This window comes from Mastigoproctus giganteus, chromosome 9, assembly GCF_048544385.1.
Source record: "Mastigoproctus giganteus isolate SK-2022 chromosome 9, ASM4854438v1, whole genome shotgun sequence".
Lineage (NCBI taxonomy): Eukaryota > Metazoa > Arthropoda > Arachnida > Uropygi > Thelyphonidae > Mastigoproctus > Mastigoproctus giganteus.
In genome coordinates, this window is record NC_143583.1 from 72,922,949 (window position 1) to 72,949,356 (window position 26,408).

Here is a 26,408-nt window from a genome sequence, read left to right on the forward strand (position 1 = left end):
AGCCTTGGACTCTTTAATCAGTCTCCTTTCAGGTGTCTAGTTTCCAAACACTGCAATTTGTAAAATTGGTCTTTCATGCTAAAAGGGCCCATTATGTGCTTGATTAATCCTCTTGCTCTTCTCTGCACCTGTTCCAACATACCTCTTAAAATGAGGCTTCCAATGAGTCTTCCTCTAGTACTCAAGATATGTTTTAACCATCACCTTATACAATGAGATAATCACCTACTTTTACGCTGGTAAAATTCCTATATATTATTGACAGAACACCATGTTCTGGTAGCCTCTCAGCACTGCTCAAAGAACTATATATCTGACTGTGCAATTACTCTAGGCTTCTTTTACCTCCGTGTATGGGTACTACCCAATTTGCACGATATTCTGTGATAATTGCTGCCCATATGTACCTTACATTTATCAATGTTAAATCTCAATTGTGACTTCAAAGTCTTGTTGCAGTACTATACCTTGATTTCTGTCATTACCCACCCTGCCAGCCTTTTGTTATTTGTAAACTTAGAAAATAAGCTTGATATTAGCATTAGCATTAGTAGAGGCATATGATGCAAGAAAGCAAGCTTATGCAGCATCAGCCAAAAAGAAAAAAAAAAAAAAAAAACACTCCCATTTCACCCCTCTATTCGTTCCAGATGCCTGTCCAGCTCAGCCTTAAATTTATTTAGGCTATTAACTTCCACAACAAAAGATGGAAGTCTGTTCCACCAATCAACTACCTGCTGGCTAAAGGCAAACTTCCGCACATCTATCCTGCAACTGTCTTTCCTCAATTTGAATTTATGCCCTCTCAGGTGATTATTCTGAGCAAGAGGAAGAATCCCATCAGCACTGAGCATGCTCAAACCATTCAAGGCTTTATACACCTCAGTCAGATCACCTTGCAGGTGCCTAGTCTCCAGCCACTGTAATCTGCAAAACCTAAGCCTTTCTTCATAAGAGCAGCCCTTCGTTCCATTCACTAATCTTGTTGCCCTTCTCTGTACTCGTTCCAACAGCTCTACATCCTTCTTAAAATGAGGCCTGTATACAGTACTCAAGGTGTGGCCTGACCATTGCCTTATACAAGGGGATAATCACCTCCTTATCCCTGCTAGAAAAATTCCTATATATCATTGACAAGACACCATGAGCTACTCTTGCAGACCGTCTGCACTGCTTAGAAAACTTAATATCTGCCTGCACAATTATCCCCAGGTCCTTTTCATTCTCTACCACTGTCAGTGTAGTAACACAGAGTTGATACGTTACTCTGGGGTTACTGCTTCCCATATGTAGTACTTTACATTTGTCAATGTTAAACTTCATTTGCCACCTCTCAGCCTATCTTCTGAACTTTTCTAGATCCTGTTGCAGCAGCATACTGTCATTAGTGGCCTTAACAACCCTGCCAGCATTCGTATTGTCTACATTAAACTTGGACATTAAGCTTGATATACCATCATCAATATCATTTATAAATACAGAAAATGATGATGGACCCAATGCTGAACCCTGAGAGACTCCAATAACATTAGTCCACAATGAGCAGTGTCCATTGATTACCACTCTTTGTCTTCTTCCACTCAACCATCCCTTTATCCATGGCAGCAGTTTGCCTTCAATTCCACACTGTTCCAATTTGTTCAGCAGTCTTCCATGTGCAACAGTATCAAAAGCCTTTCTAAGATCCAAATATATGATATCAAATTATTCCCTGCATCCAGTTCCTTTGTGACCACATAGTATCCAATCAAATTGGTCAGACAAGACTTCCATTCCAAGAGATGCCATTGTTAGTATCATTGCTGCATATTGAAAACAGTAAAGGGCCCAGCACTGCTGTTATTAGTCCAATAACAGCAGTGCCTATTTATAATCACCCTCTGTATTCTGCCATTCAACCATACCTTTATCCACAGCAGTAACTTTCCTTATTACTGCAATGCTCCAATTTGTATAGCAGTTTATTGTGTCGAACAGTATCAAAAGCTTTTCTGAAATTTAAGCATATAATGTCAGCATATTTTGCATTCAATTTCTTTGTTATTACTGTGTCATAGTAGCTAATTAGATTGGTTAGACCAGGTTTCTCTTAAGAAATCTGTACTGTGATTCCATAGAACTGCATTTTTGTCAAGAACTTCTGGAAATACTTCTTTAGCATTAGTATTAGCATTAGCAGAGGCATATGATACAAGAAAGCAAGCTTATACAGCATCAGCGAAAAGAAAAAAAAAAAAAAAACACTTCCCATTTCATCCATCCATTCACTTCAAACATTGGTCCAGTTCTTCCTGAATTTATTTAAGCCATCAACTTCCACAAATGACAGATGGAAGTTTGTTCCAGCAATAAACTGCCCACTGGCTAAAGGCAAATTTCTGCACCTTTTCTACAAGTCTTTCCTCAACTTCAGTTTCTGCCCCCTCAGGTGTGCAATCTGAGCAAGAGGAAGAATCTGATCAGCATTGAGCTTGCTCAAACCATTCAAGGCCTTATACACCTCAATAAAATCACCTCACAGGTGCCTAGACTCCAGATGCTGCAATTTGCAGAACTCTCTTGATAAGAACAACACATTGTTTCCCTCACCAATCTCATTGCCCTTCCTTACTCTTCCTAAAATTAGGTCTTCATACCTGTATGCAGTACTCAAGGTATGGCCTGACTATAAGGTGATAATCACCTTCTTATTCCTGCTAGCAAAATTCCTATATATCATTGACAAGGGCCCATGAGCTAATCCAGCTGCCTGTCTGCACTGCTCAGAAAACTTCGTATCTGACTGCACAGTTACCCTGAGGTCCTTTTCATTGTCCACTACCCTGATTGTAGTACCACACAGTTAGTATGTTACTCTGGGGTAACTGCTACCCATATGCAGTACTTTGCATTTGTCAATGCTAAACTTCAGTTGCCACCTCTCAGCCCATCAAACCCAACTTTTCTAGATTCTATTGCAGTAGCATGTGGGTTGTCAGTACTGTCATTAACAACCCTGCTAACTTTCATATCATCTGCAAACTTGGACATTAAGCACAATATACCTTCATCACTATCATTGATAAATGTAAAAAATAACAATGGGCCCAGCACCAACCCCTGGGGGGGGGGCTCCACTAATAATGTTAGTCCACAAAGAGCAGTCCATTGATTACCATTCTCTGTCTTCTCCCACTCAACCATCACTTTATCCACAGCAGCAACTTGCCTTTAATGCCATACTGCTCCAATTTGTACAGCAGTCATTCATGTACAACAGTATCAAAAGCTTTCCTGAAATCCAAGTATATGATATCAAAATTGTTTTTTTGCATCCAGCCTACCGGGCTAGCCGAGTGGGTAAAGTACCTGCCCGGCAACCCAAAGGTTGCGGGTTCGATTCCCGCCTCGGGCTTGGATCAAAGTACTGCAAAAACCTTGGGAGGTGCAATATGGCCACAGAAGCCGATGCGCCAACAACTACCAAATCAAAAAAAAAAATCAATTTTTTGCATCCAGTTCCTTTGTGACTACATCATAGTATCCAATCAAATTGGTCAGACAAGACTTCTCCTTAACAAACCAATGCTGTGTCTGAACTATAACTGCAGTCTGTCTAGATGATCCTGCAATGCTTCTTTAACCAGTGACTCCATAATTTTTCCTAGAACAAAAGCTAAACTCAGAGGTCTGTAATTGCTCGTGTAACCCTTAGAGATTTCATTTAAAGACCTGCATTTGCACATCTCCAGTCAGTGGGAACCTTCCGTGAATCCAAGGATGATTTCATAATTATGGCTAAGGGTTAGCTTACTTCTTTTGCTGCCTCTAATATAACTAGATAGACCCTATCTACCCCAGGTGCCTGTCTTATGTTTAACTTCAACAATTTCTCCTCCACTTTGCTGTCAGTTATTACAAAATACTTTAGCTTCCTGTCAGAGTTTGATAAACTGTTGGCATTCCCCTCCCTAAATAACTCCTCAGGTGTGAATGCAGATGCAAAATACTCATTAGGTTTGTTAGCTACTTGAGCTGGATCATCAACTGTCAAACTCTTAAGTAAAGAAGTAAAGACTTCTTTACATAAGTTAAGAAGTCTTTGCTGCTTTTCTTTGCCTCCCTTGCCAAAGATTTCACAAAGGAAGTTAGGTAAGCCTTTGCTTACCTAACCTCCTTTGTGACTTGATTACAGACTAGCTTATATCTACCATAAGCTTGTGTCACATGATACTTTATATGTATCCCATGCATTTTTCTATTCTGCCACGTGTCTCATTAAATCTAATGAAACCGTAAAAACTTCATTCAGGTATTCTTGCAAGTTTCTAATTTCCAGATGCCGAAATTTAAAAAACTGAAGTCGTGTTTGGTGTGAATATCCTTTCGTTCCCCAGATTAACTTTTTTGCTGTTCTCTGCACTCATTTCAAAAGTTCCATGTTCCTTCTAAATAATACATTTAACTTATTATTATTAATTTGGAAGAAAAGTTTGATAGTGTTGTTGTAGTGCTTTTTTGTAGGAATACCGACATGTATATTTATTATCAGAAAACGTTTTATCACTAATTTTATTTATTTGTCAGGTATGAACTCACTGCACTTCTCTTGCAAAATTTTTTTAAAAATAAAATGAGGGTGTCAATGTCCTATTTTGAAATTAAAATGATAGCCTGTACATTGATCTCTATTGATTTCAGTATCATAATTTCCATTTACTGTTATTCCATAATTTAAAGTCATGTCTTTTAGTAGTGTCTCTGTAACTTATAGTATTTGTTGTACTGTATTGGGTTGTGTTTTAATGTGGTCTAATGTTGATCCAGACTTATATTTTCAAAAATTTGCATTTTTGACAATATAAGTTCCAATTAGATGCTATTACTTTTTGCAATCTCTAATAAATTGTCATATTTTCTAAACTCTTCAGGATGGCAATATGAGATGCCACACTATTAGGTGTCCAGCTCCATTTTGTTCTCATCCAATTTCAGTACCAGGAGAATGCTGTCCTGTGTGCCCAACAGGTAAAAATTTTATATTGCATTGTTTATACATTTCAAAATGTTTAAAATCATGAAGGTTCAAGATGAGTTTAAGGGGAAAAAATGTGATAATTCAATCAAAGAAATTAGCTCGCTACATAAAATTTTACAGTTATTATTAAATATAGCATTAGCCTGGAAAATGATGCAAGGAGGCAAGCTTATCTAGCATCAATCAATCAAAAAAAAAAAAAACTTCACATTTCACCTATCCATTCCCTTCAGTAGTTTATCTAGTTCTTCCTTGGATTTATTTAAGCTCTCTACTTCCACAAAAACAGAAGGAAGTTTGTTCCAGCATCAGCAATCCACTGGCTAAAGAATTCCACACATCTATTCTGCAATCAGCTTTCCTCAATTTGAAGTTATAATTATGTGCATAGTATTAGTATTAGTATTAGTAACGGCCGCATGGTGCAAGAAAGCCTATGGCTTATGCTGCACCAGCCAAAAAAAAAAAAAAAAAAAAATCCGAACAAAACAATGATAAAAACAAAAAATAAATAAATAAAATAAATAACTAAATAATAATAATTAATAAATAAAAAAAATAAAATAAAAAATAAATAAAAAGGAAATTAAACCTATCATCCTATGCGCTTCCCTTACCCGAAAGTACTATCCAGATGATCTTTGAATTTCCCCAAACTGTCGGCCTCTACCCCCCATGAAGGCAACTTATTCCAGTAATTTATAACTCGCTGGCTAAAATAAAGCTTCCTGCAGTCCAATCTAAACATTTCCCCCCGTAACTTGAATTAATGTCCCCTAGTTCTAGCATCATTTATAATCTTGAAAATTTTGTCCTCATTCATTTTACTGATGCCTCTCAGAGCCTTAAACACCTCAATCAAATCTCCTCTAAGGTGTCTAGTTTCCAAACTCTGCAACCCACATATTCGAAGTCTTTCTTCATAAGGATGCCCTTTTGCCGATCTCACCAGGCGAGTTACCCTTCTTTGCACCCTTTCAAGAAGCTCGATGTCTTTCTTTAGGTGCGGTCTCCATACTTGAACACAGTATTCCAAGTGTGGTCTAACATAAGCCTTATATAATGGGATTATCACGTCCCTATCTCTACTTGCAAAAGTTCGATAAATCATCGATAGGACACCATGGGCCTTCCTTGCAACCTGTTTACAATGCTCAGAGAATTTCATGTCTGACCGTATCGTAACACCCAAGTCCCTTTTCTCCAGTACTGGGTTTAGTTGACTCCACCAAGTGAATATGTTTTTTTGGGATTACTGTTTCTCAGGTGTAATACCTTACACTTTGTTAGATTAAAGCACAGCTGCCATTTTTCTGACCATTCTTGAAGTCTATCTAGGTCTCTCTGAAGAAGCTCAGCTTGACAGTGATCATTAACTACTCTACCAATTTTAACATCATCTGCAAATTTAGACATCACGCCCTCTATCCCATCATCAATGTCGTTTATGAAAATTAAAAACAACAGTGGTCCTAAAACTGATCCTTGGGGAACCCCACTTCTTACATCAACCCAATCTGAGGAATAGCCATTTATCACAACCCTCTGCCTCCTGCCCTGAAGCCATCCTTCTATCCATCTAAGGATTTTCACAGTGATTCCAACCTGTTCCAGCTTATAAAGCAACCGCTCATGTGGGACTGAGTCAAAAGCTTTGCTGAAATCTAAATAAACAATGTCGAAATTATTCCCTAAATCCAGCTCGTAAGTGACTATTTCGAAATAGCGAACCAGATTTGTTAAACATGATTTTCCCTTTACAAAACCATGCTGAGTATCCTTAAGAATTTCAATTCAATCCAAATGATCCTGAATTCCACCCTTGGTCATTGCCTCCATGATTTTCCCTACTACTGAAGTCAGACTGACAGGTCGATAATTTCCAACTTCACTTTTAGAGCCCTTGTATAAGGCAATGGTCAGGCCACACCTAGAGTACTGTATACAGGCCTGGAGGCCTCATTTTAAGAAGGATGTAGAGCTGCTGGAACGAGTACAGAGAAGGGCAACATGATTAATGAATGGAACAAAGGGCTGCTCTTATGAAAAAAGGCTTAGGTTTTGCAGATTACAGTGTCTGGAGACTAGGCACCAGCGAAGTGATCTGATAGAGGTGTACAAAGCCTTGAATGGTTTGAGCATGCTCAATGCTGATGGGATTCTTCCTCTTGTTCAGAATAATCACCTGAGAGGGCATAAATTCAAATTGAGGAAAGACAGATGTAGGATAGATGTGCGGAAATTTGCCTTTAGCTGTTGGTAACATCATCAGTTGATCCCACTGTATAGAATTTAAAAACTGTGTTAGACCACCGTAGTCACCTTTATATATATATAATCTTTATTGTATACAAACATGGTATATACAATAGACCCTTCACAGCAGCAATGCCAAGGGTTTTACATTGGATGGTGGACAATAATAGCCTTGGGGAGACGGGGCCCACATCGAAGTTCGGGCTCATCCCCCCAGAGCCAACAATAAAATAGAATCAGTGTCAGATTATTTACAGGATATTATGCTTTTCACAATATTTACAATGAAATAATAAAGATATTCAGATTTACATTATGTTATATTGATATTTATATTCATAAAGATATTCTTGACTTTATTTACAACATATTCATAAAGACATCGTGCTTTGAACATTATTTACAATATATTGGGCATTATTATGCTGCCCTTATCAATGTGCCCTTTGCCTGGCCAAGGTCAGGCTCTTAAGGATCTGTTTTCGGTACCTCCGATCCTTCACAAACCTACAGAGTTCGCCGTCAATTGAAAGGATTGTGGGGAGCATCTCCCTGGGGAGAAAGCGGTCACTGAGTGCTAGTCTGTTGTAGTGAGCTGTGAGCATGGGAGCTGACCTCAGTTCGGGTAGAGGGATCCTCCAGCCACACAGTTCCCAGATGCTTGGCTCCGAGACCATTCCGGTTGTCATCTTGACAGTGAGAACAAGGCGTTTTTCAAATACAAGATCTGGAAGCCGGGCAAAGTGAAGTGACGTCGCCATCACAGTTGTCCTTTACAAAAGCAAAAACCCTTCTCTTTACACTTGACAGTAGTTACTTCTTTGAGTAAATCCCATATCAGAGCACTGTGATCGCTGCCACCTAGGGTTCCTTTATCTGCAGATTCTCAATGCATCAAGAATCACTACTGATAATCAGATCAAGAGTATTACTCCCGCTGGTTGCCTCTCAAACAAACTGCTGTAGAAAAGTAATCACCCAATAAATCCATAAAAGCCTTGCTACTGTGCAAGTGACCAACCCTGAAGTTCCAGTCATTATCTGTAAAGTTAAAATCCCCTATTATAAGACAGTATGATTTGCTGGCCCACTCTATTTCTCTGTATAGTTGTTCATTGTGCTCATCATGTATAGTTGTTCATTATACTGACTCATCAGAGTCATTAGGCCTATAACATGCTCCTCCTCCTCCTCTCAATTTTGCTTTACCAGTGCTTATGTTACACCAAACTGACTTAACATTGCACTGTCCATCCATGTTATCTGGATGTAGTAGTAGATTTTACATGTTTCTTAACTTACAGCATAACCCCTTTTCCCTTCCTATCATGTCTGTCCTTCCTGTACACACTGTACTCCCCAAATTCCAATTCTGCATTCCTTATATCTGTGTGACATCATATCTCTGATATTCCAACAATATCTGCCTTTGATGTTTTCATCAAATTTATTTACTAAACACCTAGCATTGATATACACACAAGCATATATACAACTGTTTTTATTATTAGCTACCCTAACACAGCCCATCTGTTTGCTTGTTGTGCAATGACTTCCAGCAGTCCCTGAAATCCCCAGAAACTTGTTTTTCTAGGCTGCTGCTCATTCCAGTAGAAACAGTGCAAGAATCACTTTCAGCTCTGCTAGTGCCTACTGTTCATCTATCAGTCCATATATCCCCCCCCAAGCTACCAGTTTTCTCACCTACCTAACACTGCCTCAATAGCCTCGGCAAATATACTTGCACCCTTTCTTTTTAAAAGTATCCCATCCCTGTAGAAGTAGTCTCTCCTGTTAATAAGCACTGACTATGCTGAGAAAAATCCTACTCCATGAGCCTTGAACAATCTCTCAAGGCCAAAATGATTGACAAGGCTCTCATTATATACTCCCACCTATCATGTCTGGGCAGAATTGCAGACACTTTCAAATTTAAACCTAACTCACGACTTTTTTTCACGACATGTCATTAGTGCCAATGTGTACAACAATATCACCTTTTGTGCTCTTAAAAGATGATATCTGTTCTACAACGTCATCAACTTTCTTCCCTGGCAGCCATACCCTGGTTCTGTTCCACCTATCCTTTTTTGCATAATATATTCTCCATTTCCCTGACAGTAGAATCACCGACAATAACTAGTTCCTTTGGGAACAGCACATTCTACCTCAGGGATTGCCACTGTGTTGCCTGATGATCAGTTACAAGCCCTGGCTTTGATGTGAGCAGTTGAGAACATGATGGGTCCCCCAATTTAAGTCCTCTGTGTGCATCTATCCTGTTCTCAAACTCTCTGCTCTCTTAAAAGCCCATAACATGCGGTCAGGCTGCACTTGTTCCCTGATTATCCCCTTGTATAAAGCAAGTACTGCATATGGGTCTGGAGGCCTCATTTTAGGAATGATATAGAGCTGCTGGAACAAGTACAGAGAAGGACAATGAGATTGATGAGTGGCACAAAGGGTTGCTCTTACCAAGAAAGGCTTAAGTTCTGCAAATTGCAGCTTCTGGAGTCTAGGCACGTGGAAGGTGATCTGATTGAGGTGTGTAAGGCCTTGAATAGTTTGAGCAAGCTGAATTCTGATGGGATTCTTCCTCTTGCCCAGATTAGTTGCTTGAGGGGACATAAATTCAAATTGAAGAAAGACAGTTGTAAAATAGATGTGTTGAAATTTACCTTTAGCCAGTGGGTGGTTGATTGCTGGAACAAATTTCCATCTGTCATTGTGGAAGTTGACAGCTTAAATAAAATCAACGCATAACTAGACAAACTTTTGGAGAAAATAGATGGGTGAAATGGGGAGATTTTTTTTTTTTCTTGGTTGATGCTGTATAAGCTTGTTTTCTTGCATCATATGATTCTACTGTTGCTAAAGTGAGATGGTGCTATGCAAGATGGTGCAGTGAGTGAAGTGGGCATAGTTAAGTCTATGGCAAAATCATCAAACTATGAAAGCTGTATAAGTCATTGTACATGTTAGGCTATATATATATATTTTTTTTTTTTTTTTTATGTGAACCCCAAACACGAGAGGTATTAGAACCTATAGTACTTAGTACCGTGCTTGGGTTGGAGGTTGAGAAGATGAAAGAAGATATTTGTTGACATTGGACTTGAACTTCTGTAGATTGTAATTTTCAGGAAATACGTAGGAAGGAAGGTTGTTCCAGAAAACGGCAGTTGAATGAATAAATGAGGAAGATGAAAAGTTGGTTCTGTGGGTTTGAAGTTGGACAGTAAATGGATGTTGGCTGGTGGCAGCACGTGTTCGGAATGTTTTGAAAGAGAGAGCGGGAATTATAGAAGCTAATTCAGAAGAACAGTGCCCATGGAAGTATCTGTAGAAGAGGCATGCAGCAGAAACAGTGCGCCTATGAGACAGCGAGTGGAGAGACTCTGTTAGAGATGAATCATTAATTAACCTAACTGCCCTCTTCTGAATGGAATCAAGAAGCCTGAGAGAGGTTTTGGGGGCACCACCCCAGATGTGGGAACAATATTCCATGGCAGGGCGGATTTGCGATTTATACAGAGTAAGGGCCGACCGGGCTAGCCGAGTGGGTAAAGTACCTGCCCGGCAACCCAAAGGTCGCGGGTTCGATTCCCGCCTCGGGCTTGGATCACTGTACTGCAAAAACCTTTGGAGGTGCAATATGGCCACAGAAGCCGATGCGCCAACAACTACCAAATCAAATCAAACAGAGTAAGCAGCTGTTTGGAAGAAAAGTAACGCCGAGAGCAAAAGAGAAAACCAAGTTTTTTAGATGCAGAGGAAGCAATATTTGTAATGTGCTTGTGCCAAGAGAGATTAGAAGTCAGGGTAATCCCCAAAAGAGATATATCCTTTTGCCTAGAAATTGGAGTGTCACTAAAGATAAGCATAGGAGCAGAAGAATCCTTTTTTCGAGATATAAGACAAGACTAAGTTTTAGAAGGGTTGAAATCAACTAAGTTGTCTTTGCCCCACTGGAGAATTACCTGAAGATCGGCATTTAAGGAATTGGTAGCAGATTTTCGAGAAGTTCAAGCTGATTGAGCAGGACAAGGTTTCTCAAAATGGAAAGTTGAATGCTGTTGTTGTTATTTGGTTTTTAGGAGCATTAGCAACTAAGGCCATATTGCTCCGGGATATGCGGTGGTCATTCTCTGACCTTTCCGCATTTTCCATATTTGGTGGTGACGGGCTCGAACCCCGGTCTAATCAAGAAGCGCGTGCTACGCACTGCTGCTCCTTCCCACCTGGCTACGGAGACGCCAAAGTTGAATGCAATGTGCTGTCATCTGCAAAACTATGGATAGGATTTCCAGTCAATGGAAGAAAGTCATTGATATACAAGAGGAAAAGAGTGGGGGAAAGAACTGAACCTTGGGGGACACCGGCATTAGTGGAGAAGTTAGAAGACAGAGAGCCATCTACCATCACCCTCAGTGAGCGATCAGAGAGGAGAAAACTGGATAACCAATTACTAAAAACGGTTGGCAAACCATAAGATGGAAGCTTGTTTAGAAGACCTTTATGCCAAACACGATCAAAAGCCTATGAGATGTCGAGAGCAACTACTTGTATTTCACCGAACCTTTCCATTGAATTAGTCCATAAATGGGTAACATAAGCCAGAATATCACCAGTGGATCGACACTGACGGAATCCATACTGGTGATCTTTGATCAGACGGAAGGTTTCTAGGTAGTTTAAGAGTTGGCGGTTAATTGATTTCTCCATTACTTTGGAAAGAGTAGAAGTAATTGCAATGGGACGATAATTGGATGGGAGGGATTTGTCACACTTTTTAGGAACAGGCTGGATATGAGCAAATTTCCAAGCAGAAGGAAAAACACCTTTAGAATAAGAAAGTGAAAAAAGGCGGCAAAGAATAGGAGTAAGTTCAGGAGCACAGGTTTTGAGAACAAGTGGAGAAATACCATCAGGACCTGGAGCTTTCTTAGCATCGAGATTCGTCAAAATCCTTCTGATATCCTTTTGACGGAAGACCACAGGAGGCATTGAATGGAGTGTGTTGGGAATGGTGGGAGGTGTTTTACCAAGATCATTAATACATGAGCTGGAAGAAAAATGGGATGCTAGCAGGTCAGCTTTATCCTTGGCTGAAGTGACAACAGAACCATCTGGTTTGGACAGAGGTGGGAGCAGAGATGAGCAAAAGTTGCGGCCAATAGCTTTGGCAAGAGACCAGAATGCTCGGCTACCATTAGGGCAAGGAGCAAGTTTTCTACTCTTAGCCTGTTCAAACTCTAGTTTGGACTGATTAATAACTGCTTTACAATTGTTGCGAGCGTTGGTGTAGGCAGAAAATGAAACTGAAGAATTAGCATTAGCATTAGCATTAGTAGAGTAATTTGATGCAAGAAAGCAAGCTTATGCAGCATCAGCCAAAAAAAAAAAAAAAAAAAAAACCCACTTCCACTTCACCCCTCTGTTCGTTCAAAATACCTGTCCAGCTGAGCCTTAAACTTATTTAGGCTATCAACCTCCACCACAAGGGATGGAAGTCTGTTCCACCAACCAACCACCCGCTGGCTAAAGGCAAATTTCCGCACGTCTATCCTACATCTGTCTTTCCTCAATTTGAATTTATGCCCTCTCAGGTGATTTTTCTGAGCTAGAGGAAGAATCCCATCAGCATTGAGCATGCTTAAACCATTCAAGGCTTTATACACCTCTATCAGATCACCTCGCTGGTGCCTAGTCTCCAGACACTGTAATTTGCAAAACTTAAGCCTTTCTTCGTAAGAGCACCCCTTTGTTCCATTCACTAATCTTGTTGCCTTTCTCTGTACTCGTTCCAGCAGCTCTACATCCTTCTTGAAATGAGGCCTCCAGACCTGTATACAGTAGTCTATGGGTGGCCTGACCATTGCCTTATACAATGGAATAATCACCTCCTTATCCCTGCTGGAAAAATTCCTGTATATCATTGACAATACTCCATGAGCTACTCTTGCAGCCTGTCTGCACTGCTCAGAGAACTTCATATCTGCCTGCACAACCACCTCCAAGTCCCTTTCATTCTCTACCACTGTCAGTGTAGTACCACAGAGTTGATACGTTGCTCTGGGGTTGCTGTTTCCCATGTGTAGTACTTTACATTTGTCAATGTTAAACTTCATTTGCCACCTCTCAGCCCATCTGCTCAACCTTTCCAGATTCTGTTGCAGCAGCATAGTGTCAGTAGTGTCCTTGACAACCCTGCCAACCTTTGTATCATCTGCAAACTTGGACATTAAGCTTGATATACCATCATCAATATCATTTATAAATACAGAAAACAATAATGGACCCAACACTGAGCCCTTAGGAACTCCACTAATAACATTAGTCCACGATGAGCAGTGTCCATTGATTACCACTCTCTGTCTTCTCCCCCTCAACCACCCCTTTATCCATAGCAGCAATTTGCCTCCAATGTCACACTGCTCCAATTTGTGTAGCAGTCTTCCATGTGCAACAGTATCAAAAGCCTTTCTAAGATCCAAGTATATAATATCAAAGTTATTCCCTGCATCCAGTTCTTTTGTGACTGCATCATAGTATCCAATCAAGTTGGTCAGGCAAGACTTCCCCTTAACAAAACCATGCTGTGTCTGAGCTATAACTGAAGTCTTGTATAAATGATCCTGCAGTGCTTCTTTAACCAGTACCTCCATTAATTTTCCTGGAACAGAAGTTAAGCTCACAGGTCTATAATTACTTGTGTCAGCCTTTGATCCTCCTTTGTGAATTGGGGTCACATTTGCACATTTCCAGTCTATGGGTACCTCCCCTGAGTCCAATGAAGCTCTCATAATTATGGCTAAGGGTTTGCTTACTTCCTTTGCTGCCTCCTTTAATATAACTGGATAGATCCCATCCACCCCGGGTGCCTTTCTTGTGTTTATCTTCAACAGTTTCTCCTCCACTTTACTTCAGTTATTTCAAGATTCTGTAGCTTACTGCTAGAGTTGAATACACCTCTGGCATTCCCCTTGCTGAATAACTCCTCATGTGTGAATGTCGATGCAAAATATTCATTTAGTTTGTTAGCTACCTGAGCAGGATCATCAACAGTTGACCCATCAATATCAACTGGACCAATCTGATTCATCCCCTTCCTTGTAGAGTTTACATAAGTAAAGAACTCTTTGCTGTTTTTCTTTGCATCCCTTGCCAAGGATTTCTCGTAATCTGCCTTTGCCTGCCTAACCTCCTTTGTAACTTGGTTGCATATCAACTTGTATCTATCATAGGCCTTTGTGTCATGTGTTAATTTGTAAGTATCCCATGCATTTTTCTTCTCTGCCATATGCCTCATTAGTTCATCTGACATCCATTTTGGCCTAAACCTTGAACAATATTTCTTAGTTGGTATGTAAAGCCTAGTAGCTTCCAAGATAAGTTCTTTGAATGCTTCCCATTTTGAATTTGCTGTTGGTAAGATCATCAGTTAGTCCCACTGTATAGAATTTAAATACTGTCTCAGTCCATCGTAGTCGCCTTTACGGAAGCAATAACCCTTCCCTTTACCCCTAATGGTAGTTACCTCTTTGAGTAAATCCCACTTCAGCACACTGTGATCACTGCCACCTAGTGGTTCATTTATCTGCAGATTCTTAATGCATGAAGAATCACTGCTGATAATAAAATCAAGAGTATTACTCCCTCTAGTTGCCTCCCAAACATGCTGATGTAGAAAACAATCATCCAATAAATCCACAAAAGCCCTGCTAGTGTGTGAGTAACCAGCCCCCAAAAGGGGGCTGGTTACTCACACATTAGAAACAAGCCAATTACGATATGCAACATTCTTCTCTTGGACAGCCTTAGCACATTTATTGGAAAACCAAGGTTTAGATAAAGGACGAGATTTTAAAGTGGAGTGTGGGATAAAGGATTCCATTCCTGCAAGAATAATTTCACTGACATGATCTGAGCAAACGTTGACATCAGAACTTTTGAAACAGTAATCCGACCAAGGAAAAGAAGAAAAGAAGTCTCGCAGGTCATCCCATTTTGCATTCTTGTAATGCCAAACAACACTAGGTTGGGAATAGCCATGAGATAAAGGTTCCATTGGAAAAGAGACAATCACCAAGTTGTGATCTGAAGTGCCTAAAGGAGCTCTCACTTCGACCGTGTACTTAGAAGGGTTGTTTGTGAGAAAAAGATCAAGCGTATTGGCTGTATGATTAGGATTGTCTGGTATTCTTGTAGGTAAATGAACAATCTGTGCTAGGTCATTAGTAATTGCAAAAGCCTCAGCATCTCGACCTGCTGGGTCAGTGTGACTAGAAAACGGAAGCCAGCTTGAGTTGTGAACATTAAAATTATCAAATTACCTCACTGTTAGGAGAGTTGGACTGGAGAAAGTCAAGTTGCAACGAGAGGAAGTCAAAGAGCTCCAAGTGATTAGTCGAGTTGGGAGAACGGTAGAGACAATAGATGAATTTGACACAATGAGGTAGAGAGATTTTAAGCCAGAGAAGATCAAAGAGAGGAGATTCCAAATTGCCAAGTCTCTGACAGGGAATATCAGAATGGACATATGCACAAGTACCACCTTTGAGGCGAAAGGAATCATACAGCGAATAATTTGGGCATCTGAGATGAACAGTAGTTGAATCATCCGATAACTGAGATTCTGTCAGAAAAAGTACATGAGGTTTGGTAGACTGCAAGTGGAAATGGACATCGTTGAGATTAGAATTGAGACCACGTATATTTGTGAAATGAATTAGGAAGTCCTTGGGAGGTATAGATCTTTTCGCAGATAAGCTTGCTCTATTAGTTTGACAATTCCTGGTGTATTCAATAGTAAGAAAAAGTGGGTGGGACATGCTGTATGAAGTAATGAAATTTTTGGATATGGCATACATGTGGTAAGAATATACCCAGATCCTTTACATAACGTGGCCTCGACAATGCTCCCAGCATACACACTACTCGGACTCCCTCTAGTCACTATCTGGCAGAGTAGAGGTAGCAAGATTATACACTAGCTGATCTGGAAGCCTCCTAGAGAGTTACCAATAGGTCCGGTCCGGTGTACTAACTAGCGGCCGGCCTACGAAAACCATTTTAGAGCTGTACCCTCGAAATGTAAGGAATATTGGATCTCGCCACGACGTTCATCATAACCTCAAAAGTCATCGATCATACTGCATGATGGAAGAGATAGGGAAGGGTTGACCGTAACTTAGCTCTAGAGACTAAACATGGATTCCACCACTTCAAGCGTCCAATAAGCAAAGTGGTGGTATTTCACCGGTTGATGAGAGTCATCTTCCACCTAGTACTGCCTGGTAACATAGAGGGGCGGCGTTCCTCCATGTGGTGTGGGCGCCACACCTCGACCCCTGCTTATGTTGGTTCACACCTGGGTGGTCACCCACCATGTACTTGTGCATGGGGGTTATACCCAGGATTACTAACAGTCCCACCATCGTGAAGGTGCAAGCAGAGGATTTGGCTATCACAGACTGTCCGGACTTCGCCGAAATTGGGTCCACTTGACTTGAGTGTCACCCGAATATCAGTTCCATCAGCGTTTTAGACTCCCAGGTAGCAAGTACAGCTTGTCTGGCATATCTGAGAGAATGTCTGTGACAACCTCAAGGACCCTTCTGTCTCTGCATAGCTATGAGAAAACTGCTTTTACTTGGTGCATAATAGCTATTGCTGCTAATGTGCCAGTAAAACCATACCAGCTTTACGACTTAGAGGCACTTTGCCATGAGGTTCCTTATATTGCATTACTGTGAATAAAAGGCACTGCTCCTGGAGAATTACAGTTTATTTTATTTAAAGAGTATACCAGGTTCTGGGTAGTAGCATTCACTTTAAATAAAAAGCAATATACTTCTCCATTGGAGCAGTACCTTTTATATTCAGTAGTGCAATACCAAGGCAGCTTGTGGTTAAGTTGCCAGGTTAATTCAAATTTAGTAGCACTCCCCCCCCCCCTTGATGGCACCAATGGTTTGTGGATGGTTTTTGTTTTTGTCTTCATTTATAGTGATATTTCATACAATTTGGACTTGATGCTAAATTTTAATGCTAAATTTATATTATTTGATATTCTTATTACTCGCATTCTTTCTAAATTATTTTAATAGTACATTCCTTTTATAGCATCTTTTATCGCCCCCCCCCTTCTTTCTTTGTCTTTTGCTGTTGTTTCATACTGGATTACTTTCTTGGCTTGCCGTACAACTGACATATTCTGATTTTATATTCTAATTTTATGATTTTGTGCGTGTGTGTGTGTGTGTGTGTGTGTGTGTGTGTGTGTGTGTGTGTGTGTGTGTGTGTGTGTGTGTGTGTGTGTATATCCAGGGGCACACATCTGGTGAGTATGGGCTTGGCACACCCAGACTGAGTACACTCAGACTGAGCTGGATATCATCATTCTTCTCTTTCTAGGTGATTTCCTTCTACTTTTCTCTCTCTCTCTCTCTCTCTCTCTCTCTCTCTCTCTCTTAATAATAATGAAACTGGAGACTGATATGACAGCTTACAGGGCGAGACTACATACCAAGTGATTGGAACGATTCTCAGATATTCAGGTCACCGGACAGCAAATAGCAGACCAGAGAAGGACAATCGTCACAAAGAACCTGATAGCTCATTCAATCTTGGAAAAAATCAAGCAGGACATGAGTGATCAACTACAAAAGATAAAGAATACAAAACCAGAGGAGGAAGAACATACCACCACTGAACCAGAGGAGGAAGAGCAAGAAGAAATACAACCCACAGCAGCTGAAGTGGAAAGAGATGAGGTCATGATATCCAGAATAGAGGATGAATGGAAGAAGGCCATAACAGAATTTGAAGGAATGGACCCAACAAAGACTCACATCCTACTGAAGCAGAGTCCAAATAGAACTTTGTGGAGAGTCACAGACCACCTCAATCGGCACATAATACCGCATTACCTCAACAGCAATGGTGCAACACTGGAGGCCATCCACACAGCCGTGTATTGTGTTGCAGTAGCAGCCATGAGGATTAATGGAAGAGAAATGAGAGACTAGCAGCAGAAGAACCGAAAACAGAAGGAACCACAAGCTTGGGAAAGAAGATTTCAGCAGAAGATAGAAGAATTAAGAGTCAAGCTAGGCCAATTGACCCAGTACCAATGGGGCAATAGGAGTAAGAAATTAATTGGAAAAGTGAAGAGCATCCTCAAGAGAGACAGCATCCACAGTAGACATGAGGCAAAAAATCAGAGAATAGCAGAGTACTTGGACACATTGCAGCAGAATCTCCTTGCACTCAGCAAGAGACCACGCCGATACAAAGAGAGCTCCCAGAGGAAAATAAACAACTGACCAAGAAGCTTCTACAGAAATCTCAGAGAAGATGGGAAAAAAGAGAATGGACCACCTGAGAGAAGATGATTGAGGAGTTCTGGGGAAACATATGGAGCAGGAAAGCAAGACAAAACAGCCAAGTACCCTGGATAGAACTAGAATGCAAGAAAACCAAGGACATACAAGAAATGAGAGGGTGGGAGATGCGGGAAGAAGTAAAACAGACGATCAAGAACTCTCAAAACTGGCAAACTCCAGGAATAGATAATGTCCACAACTAATAGTGCAAGAAGCTCACTTGCACACACACAAACAACTGGCAGAGCAGTTCACCCAAATGATAAGGCATCCAGAGAGAATCCCGAAGTTTCTCGCTCAAGGAATCACATAGCTGACGCCTAAAGACGAAGATACAAGAAACCTGGCGAAATATAGGCCAATCACCTGCCTACCAACAATGTACAAGATCCTGACCAGCTGTATAACCAGGAAGATATCAGGCCACTTGGAGAGCCAGAACATAATGACCAAACAGCAGAAAGGATGCAAGGAGCAATTAACCATAGATGCCGTAGTTATGGAGCAAGCCTATAAGAAGCACCGCAACATGTACATGTACACAACCTACATTGATTACCGCAAGGCCTTTGACTCTGTGCCTTGTAGCTGGCTAATACAAAGTCAATCCGATAGTGAAAAACTTCCTAGGAATAACGATGGTGAAATGGAATACCACCATTAAGGTTGAAAACATCACAACCAGGCCAATCCCCATCAGGAGAGGAATCTCTCAGGGAGATGCCCTGAGGCCATTGTGGTTCTGTATAGCACTTAACTTGCTATCCACCATGCTCAACAGTAGCAAGTACGGATATAACCAAAAAAGGAAGGAAGAACCAGTACACCCTCATCCACCTGATGTACAGGAATTACATCAAGCTTTACGCGGAAGCCGAGATGCAACTCCAGCAACTACTCCAGATCACCGAAGAATTCAGCAATGATATTAGGATGGACTTTGGTCTAGACAAATGCAAGACCCATGGATTGCACCAGGGAAAATTAGTCAACCAAAACTACCAACTGCAGACTGGTAAAGAGATTGAAGCCATGACAGAGGAAGAGGCCTACAAGTACTTGGGGATGATGCAGGCTCAGCAGCAGTTACAGCACAAGGAAATTAAGGCCTGCCTAACCGAAAAATACCATCAGAGACACAGAAGCCTGTTGAAAGCAAAGCTGAACAAGTATTCAAGTATTTGTGTTTGTTAGGCGGGATCCAGGGTTTCCCCTATACACCGCAGTGTACTCTAAAAGCATATCGCTGAGCCGGCAGAAAAAAAAAAAAAAAAAAACTTTTCAAGGAAAGAACAACTAATAAAATGTTTGAACCCGTTACTGTGTGTAAGTGTGTGTTCTGTTGTATGTTGTGTGCCGGCTCCTGGCATTTCGCAGTCTGGGGGCAGAAGCAATTTCCTTCTACCCCCAGACTCCCGTCCCTAGCCACGTGGAGGCAGCCAGGAACAACTATACTTCATACTGATGCAAAACATCAAGAATAAATGGGAAGGACTTAGTAGGAAAATAGTTAGAAGAAAGAAACGGAAGAAATAGGTTAGAAAAGGAAACAGAAGAGGAAAAAAGAATTTCCTCAACACTAGTGGCAAATAATTAAAAACATTTCAACAAATATTGCTTTAAAACTCTTACTATTACAAAATATTATTTATATTTTGTTATATAAAATCTTCCAATTGAAAGCAAAAATAAGTAAGTATATTCAACTACAGTTAAGTTAAATTTGATTCAATAACACCAATTAACTTATTACAACAAAATTCAGCAACTATTGGAACAACACTTAAGTAAATAATTACATTTACCATTTAACTTAATGAATCAACCACCAGCCCGAATGGGGCTGAAATTTACAAAATCTCAATTTCTGAGAAGAGATATACATATATACAAAACTAGAAAACAAACACAGAACAGACTCAGAAACCCAAAAACAAAACCAGGTAATAACTGTAAGTTACAATATAATACAAAAGTTCTAGAAGAGTTAAAACTTTGTTACATATTTACATTTAACTACGAGCTAAGACATCTCATTTACAACAGAAGTACAAGAAGAAAGACTCCACCCCAACCAGGGCAAAACAAAAACTGTGCATTATTATACCTAAAACACAAGAGTTAGATTCCTAATGGTGTCGATGTTATCTAAGAACTATCTGACATTAAGATTTTCCGACGTTTGAAAACCTTATCCGCAAAAGTTGAAAAAGCCCCAAACAATTCCAAAGAGGAAACCAAAAGAGGAAACTCAGAAACATCAAACACGTTTGTTATTAATTGAAAAGGAAGCCGTAAATCAACATATAAAGGACAGTCTAATATTACGTGTGGAACTGTTTCCAATTCACCACACAAACAGTTTGGAGAGTTAGCAAGACCGAAATGAAAAAGCTTAAAATTAATGCTACCGTGCCCAGAAAGAAGAAAGGTGAGATATAGACCTGGCGTAAACCAGGGAAAGTTATCCCTAGTAAAAATTTCTACTGTAGGTTTAAAACTATAAGTTACTCTTCCTTTTGTATTAAGATTCCAATCCTGTTGCCAGGAATCTTTAAAGAGTGCTGTCAACCTTTTACATTCCTCCTTATAGGTAAGATCCAAATTGTTAGAATACTGGTTCAATTGGACAAGAATACCTCGACTTTTATGGAACATAAGAAAATTTTGAATAACCTCATATTGAATTGGTAATTTCCCAGTTAAAACTAACAGGGCTGGGGTAGAAATGGTTCTGCAAGCACGTGATGTTGCTAAAAGGAAAAAACGTTGCGCTTGTATAAGATACTTTGCAACCATTGTTGTAGTACATTTACGGCCCCAAGCACCAGCAGCATAGACAATAATCGGGATAAAGATGCATCTGTAATATGTTCGAAGCACACTGGATTTTAAACCAGAAGTACATCTTGCTATATGAAGTATTTTGCCAGTGAGGATTTTAATTTTCTTTAGCAAGTATTTCGCATGCTGGACGAAATTTAGCTTATTATCCAGCATGACTCCTAAATATTTGAAAGAAGTTACAAGGCCAATAGAATTATCATTAAGTTTTACGGTTGGTGGTCTGTTAACAGCTAGCCGCCCCTTCAACAGCATCTGCTTTGTCTTTGAGACTGAGACCTCGAGCTTATGCAGTTGGCACCAGCAGTCAAGATCAAGGAGTGCCTCATTGGCACGTTCCTCCAATTCCAACCTGGAATTACCAAGGATGAGAACGACCAAATCATCGGCGTAAGCAACTTTATGTGTATATGGTAGATTTTGAGTGAGCCACCCATCCAGAACAACGGACCAACAAATTGGTCCCAGAACAGAGCCCTGGGGGCAGCCACGAGTAACCTGTCTCTTTACAACTTCAAAGCCAGAGGAGACAACAATGTTACGGTTTGAGAAATAACTTGATATTAACCTGTATAAAGGAATGGAAACCTCGGCCTCCCGAAACCTCGCGAGGACACTTTGCCACCATAAGGTGTCAAAGGCCCCCTTGAAGTCTACAAAGAGACCAAGGACATATTTGCTATTAGAGGCAGCTGTCAAATCAAGGGTGGCATTAATTGCATCCACCGTTGAGCAAAGCTGAACAGAGGGAACACAGTTAAAGCCATAAACACTTATGCAGTCCCAGTGCTAACATGCTCCTTCGGAATCAGAGATTGGACTAACACCGAGCTGGAGGATGTCATGAGAAAGACAAGGACAATGATGACCAAGAGCCACCAACACCACCCGAAATCTATCGTGGAGAGACTGACAGTTGCCCAGAAAGAAGAAGGAAAGGGCCTGATAGACCTCATTGAGCAACAGAAGACAGCGATAGTTAACTTGAAGGATTACTTTCAGAAACACACAGCAGCAACACTCCAGCAGGCCATAAGGAAGATAGACAAGCAGTATACCCACTCAACTTAAGAGAGGAGTCCCCCCCAACCAAGAGGCACAAACAAAGCTAGAAAGATGGGCAGAGAAGACACTCTATGGCAGACACTACAATGATCTCCATCAAGATCACATAGATAAAATTGCTTCCAATCCATGGCTCACAAGCAGGACGCTCTTTCCCGAGACTGAAGGATTCATGCTCGCCATCCAAGACCAGGCAATCAACACCAGAAACTATAAAAAATACATCGCCAAGGAGCCTGGAGTGTCTGATGACATATGTCAACAATGCCACCTGGCCTCAGAAATGATCCAACACATCACTGCGGGATGCAAGGTGATCACCCAGACTGAGTACACTCGTAGACATGACCAGGTAGCCAGGATAATACATCAGAAGCTAGCAAGGAAATGCCAGTTGATCAAAGAAAGTGTACCATACTACAAGTACGAACCCCAGGCAGTACCAGAGACCCCAACCCACTGTACTGGGACAATGCCATAATAACAGATAGGACAATCCCGCACAATAGACCCGACATAACCCTTGTGGACAAGAAGGAAAAGGCTACCCATCTGATTAGTTTGCTCCAAACAAAATCAGTCACTGTCATATTGTAAAAGTAAGTAACCATGACTTGTCATGGAATTGATCCAGCACTTCACTTTGAGCATCTCACATATTTTGGTTTGTTTGTTATTTGGTTTTTAGGAACATTAGCAACTAATGCCATATTGCTCCGGGTATGTGTGGTGGTCATTCCCCGACCTTTCCACATCCTCCGTATTTGGTGGCCACAGGCTCAGGCCCCGATCTAATCAAGAAGCATGTGCTACGCACTGCTGCTCCTGCCCACCTGGCTACGGAGGCACCCTACATAATTTGGTAATATTGCATCTTTGATTTTTCAGATGTTTAAATGTCTACTTTACTGACTGATAAGTACCAAAACAGGCTATGTGGGTGGGAATGGCATGCATTTAAAATAAATAGAAATATACTTCTCCTGTGGAGCAGTGATTTTTATTTCATGTGCTGCAGCAACACCAAGACAACTTGTGGTGACTTTATTTACAATATAAGATTAATGCATTTCATAGCAAACTTTATGTATAAAACTGAAAACATAACCTGCTGTACCTGTACAACAATGTTTTGTAACTCTTGCATGCCCTGAGGCCTTTGCACAAATTTTACTTGACTTTGATTGTTGTTTGAAAGAAAGATTATTTAATAAATGTGACTAATATTGATAATATGTGAATTATATTTAATATTAGATTCTGATTAAAAAATTATAAACGAAAATATATATTTTTAGAATGTGACTATGATGGCAAAACCTATCGTAGTGGCAGTAGTTTTTCTCCTGGCTTTAATTCTTGTCTTAATTGTTCCTGTCAGGTAAGTAAACCTTTTGCAACAGTTTTAGAATTTTTTTATGAATAGTAATGTCCATCTTCCTTTTATACATTAACCACCCAACTTTGTGCAGTTCAATAATTCATGTTGGTGTATATCTTCTGACATCTACCAAAGAATATCTCGTACTTGCCATTGCTTAAATGTGTGTATCGAATACTAACAACTTTGGCCAAACAAGCTAGAACTAAACAACAAAATGAACGTTTTTTTATTTCCTCCTAATGCAAATGTGATTCAGATAAATTCGGATGAACCAAATTGCAAAATATATGCTATATAAGATTGCAAAAAAACAAACTTATATAGCATCAGGCACAAAAAAAAAATCTTATACAGTTCACCCATCCATACCTCTAAGAATTTGTTTAGTTCTTCCTTGAATTTATTCAACCCATCCACTTCATCATTAAGTTTTAGCAAGAGCTTATGTTTTTTACTGACCTCTTAATCCATATGGTTCAGAGGCATGAAATTTAAAAGTGAAGGTTAGGTTAAAAATGTCCCAAGGAAAAAGGAGTGCACTTCTCTTTATGTAAGTGATGCTAGTTGTGATCTGTGGTACCTAGAGGATGGTGCCTCCATAGCCAGGTGGGCAGGAGCAGCAGTGCGTAGCACACGCTTCTTGATTAGACCAGGGTTCGGGCCTGTGACCACCAAATATGGAGGATGCGGAAAGGTCAGGGAATGACCACCCCATATCCCCGGAGCAATATGGCCTTAGTTGCTAATGCCCCTAAAAACCAAATAACAACAACAACCTAGAGGACCAGGCACCTCAAACGTATACTTAGAAGGTTAGTTGGTTATACAGTTCACATTACAGTTTTAATCATATATGACAAGAAAAGTCATGCATGGTTAAAGTAAAGAGAAGTGCACTACTTTTTGCTTCGGGAATTTTTAACTTAATCTTCATTTTTAAATTCCAAATCTTTGAACCATATTGGATTAAGAGTGAGTACCATAAAAAACATAAGCTCTTGCTAAAACATAATGATAGAAATATCCAATACTGTAAGTTCTTTCTATAAATAATTTGCATTACCTATCTACTTCCACAACAATAGTTGGGAGTCTGTTCCACCAATCAACCACCCACTGGCTGAAGAAAAACTTCCTTACATCTATCCTGCAACCATCCTCAACTTGAATTTATGCCCCCCTCATGTGTGTAGTCCCAGCAAGTGGAAGAATGCCATTAAATTTCAGCTTATTCAATCCATTCAAGGCTCTAAACATCTCAATCAAATCTCCCCACAAGTGGCTAGTCTTAAGATGCTGCAATTTTCAGAACCAGAGCCTTTCTAGGTAAGGGCATCCTTTTGTTCCCTTCTCCAGTCTAGTTGACCTTCTCTGCACCTGTTACAGCAGAGAAGAGTAATCATTTACGTTAACCTGAGGGGCTCACTCTCTCTCTCTCTCTCTCAGGGTTATTTGGGAATTTTTTTTGGCTGGTGCAGCATGAGCCTCAGGCTTCCTTGTACCATATGGCTGATACTAATAATAATAACAGCCTTCATAAAGTGAGGTCTCCAGACTTGTATACCATACCCAAGGTGTGGTCTAATCTTGGCTTTGTACAAAGGAATAATCACTTGCTTATCCCTGCTAGCAAAGTTTCTGTTTATATCATTGACAAAACCCTATGAGCTGTCTTGGCAGTATCTACACTGCTCAGGGAATTTCATGTTTGATTGCACAATTACCTCCCCCTCAGGTCTTTTTCATTCTCCACAATACTGAGTGTATAACACACATTTGATAAGTTACTCTTAGGAGACTCCATTGTCAGGGAAATAGAAAATATTTTTTGTAATATGGATAGGTGGGCTAGAACCAGGGTATGTCTGCTGGAAGCAACTATTAATGATGTTACCAACAGACTGTCAGATTTTAGTGGGATAAAGAGAATATTATTATTCATGTGGGGACTAACGACATTAAGCATACACGATTTGACGATTTGTTTGAGAAATATAGGACCATGCTGAAGAAATGCCGTGAGTGAGATCGCAATTCTGTGCAGGCATGATAGGAGGGATTATATGCTGAAAGCTTGTGGATTAACTCAACATTTGAAGGACTCTGCAAGGCTTTTGGTGGAAAATTTATATCAGCTTAGCTCACACTGTTTTGAAGGAATCTGTTTTGTAGAGACAGGATACATTTAAACAAAGGTGGTGCAAGGGTTTCTGCCAGTATTATTGAGGATACCTTAACGGTTCAGGGAATCTGCTAGTTTGGGGAGGGGACAAAGGTAATATAGATTCACATTTATCTGATAATATTAGTCAAAGTAACACTTGAACATACCTGAAGAGTTCTTGTTTGTTACCGCAACAGAACATATTAGCAAGATGTTCTGAGGGCAGAAAAGTTTCAAATGAGCTGGTAGCTAAAGCTAGGGAAGCGAGCTTAAATAACTTTAAGGGAG

General features: G+C 40.2%; 1 protein-coding gene across 4 annotated transcripts in view; it reads left to right on the plus strand.

Moving 5' to 3' along the window:
* The window catches only part of LOC150080448 (kielin/chordin-like protein), a 1,054,752-nt gene that overhangs the window by 526,210 nt on the left and 502,134 nt on the right, over positions 1-26,408 (plus strand). For all 4 annotated transcript variants that reach the window (XR_016547392.1, XM_090381408.1, XM_090381409.1 and 1 more), the window contains 2 exons: positions 4,911-5,007; positions 23,871-23,953. Coding sequence is in view for 3 of the 4 variants with exons in the window: in XM_090381408.1 (XP_090237534.1) it covers positions 4,911-5,007; positions 23,871-23,953 (180 nt within the window). In the remaining variant the exon portion in view is untranslated. The remainder of the gene's footprint in view (positions 1-4,910; positions 5,008-23,870; positions 23,954-26,408) is intronic.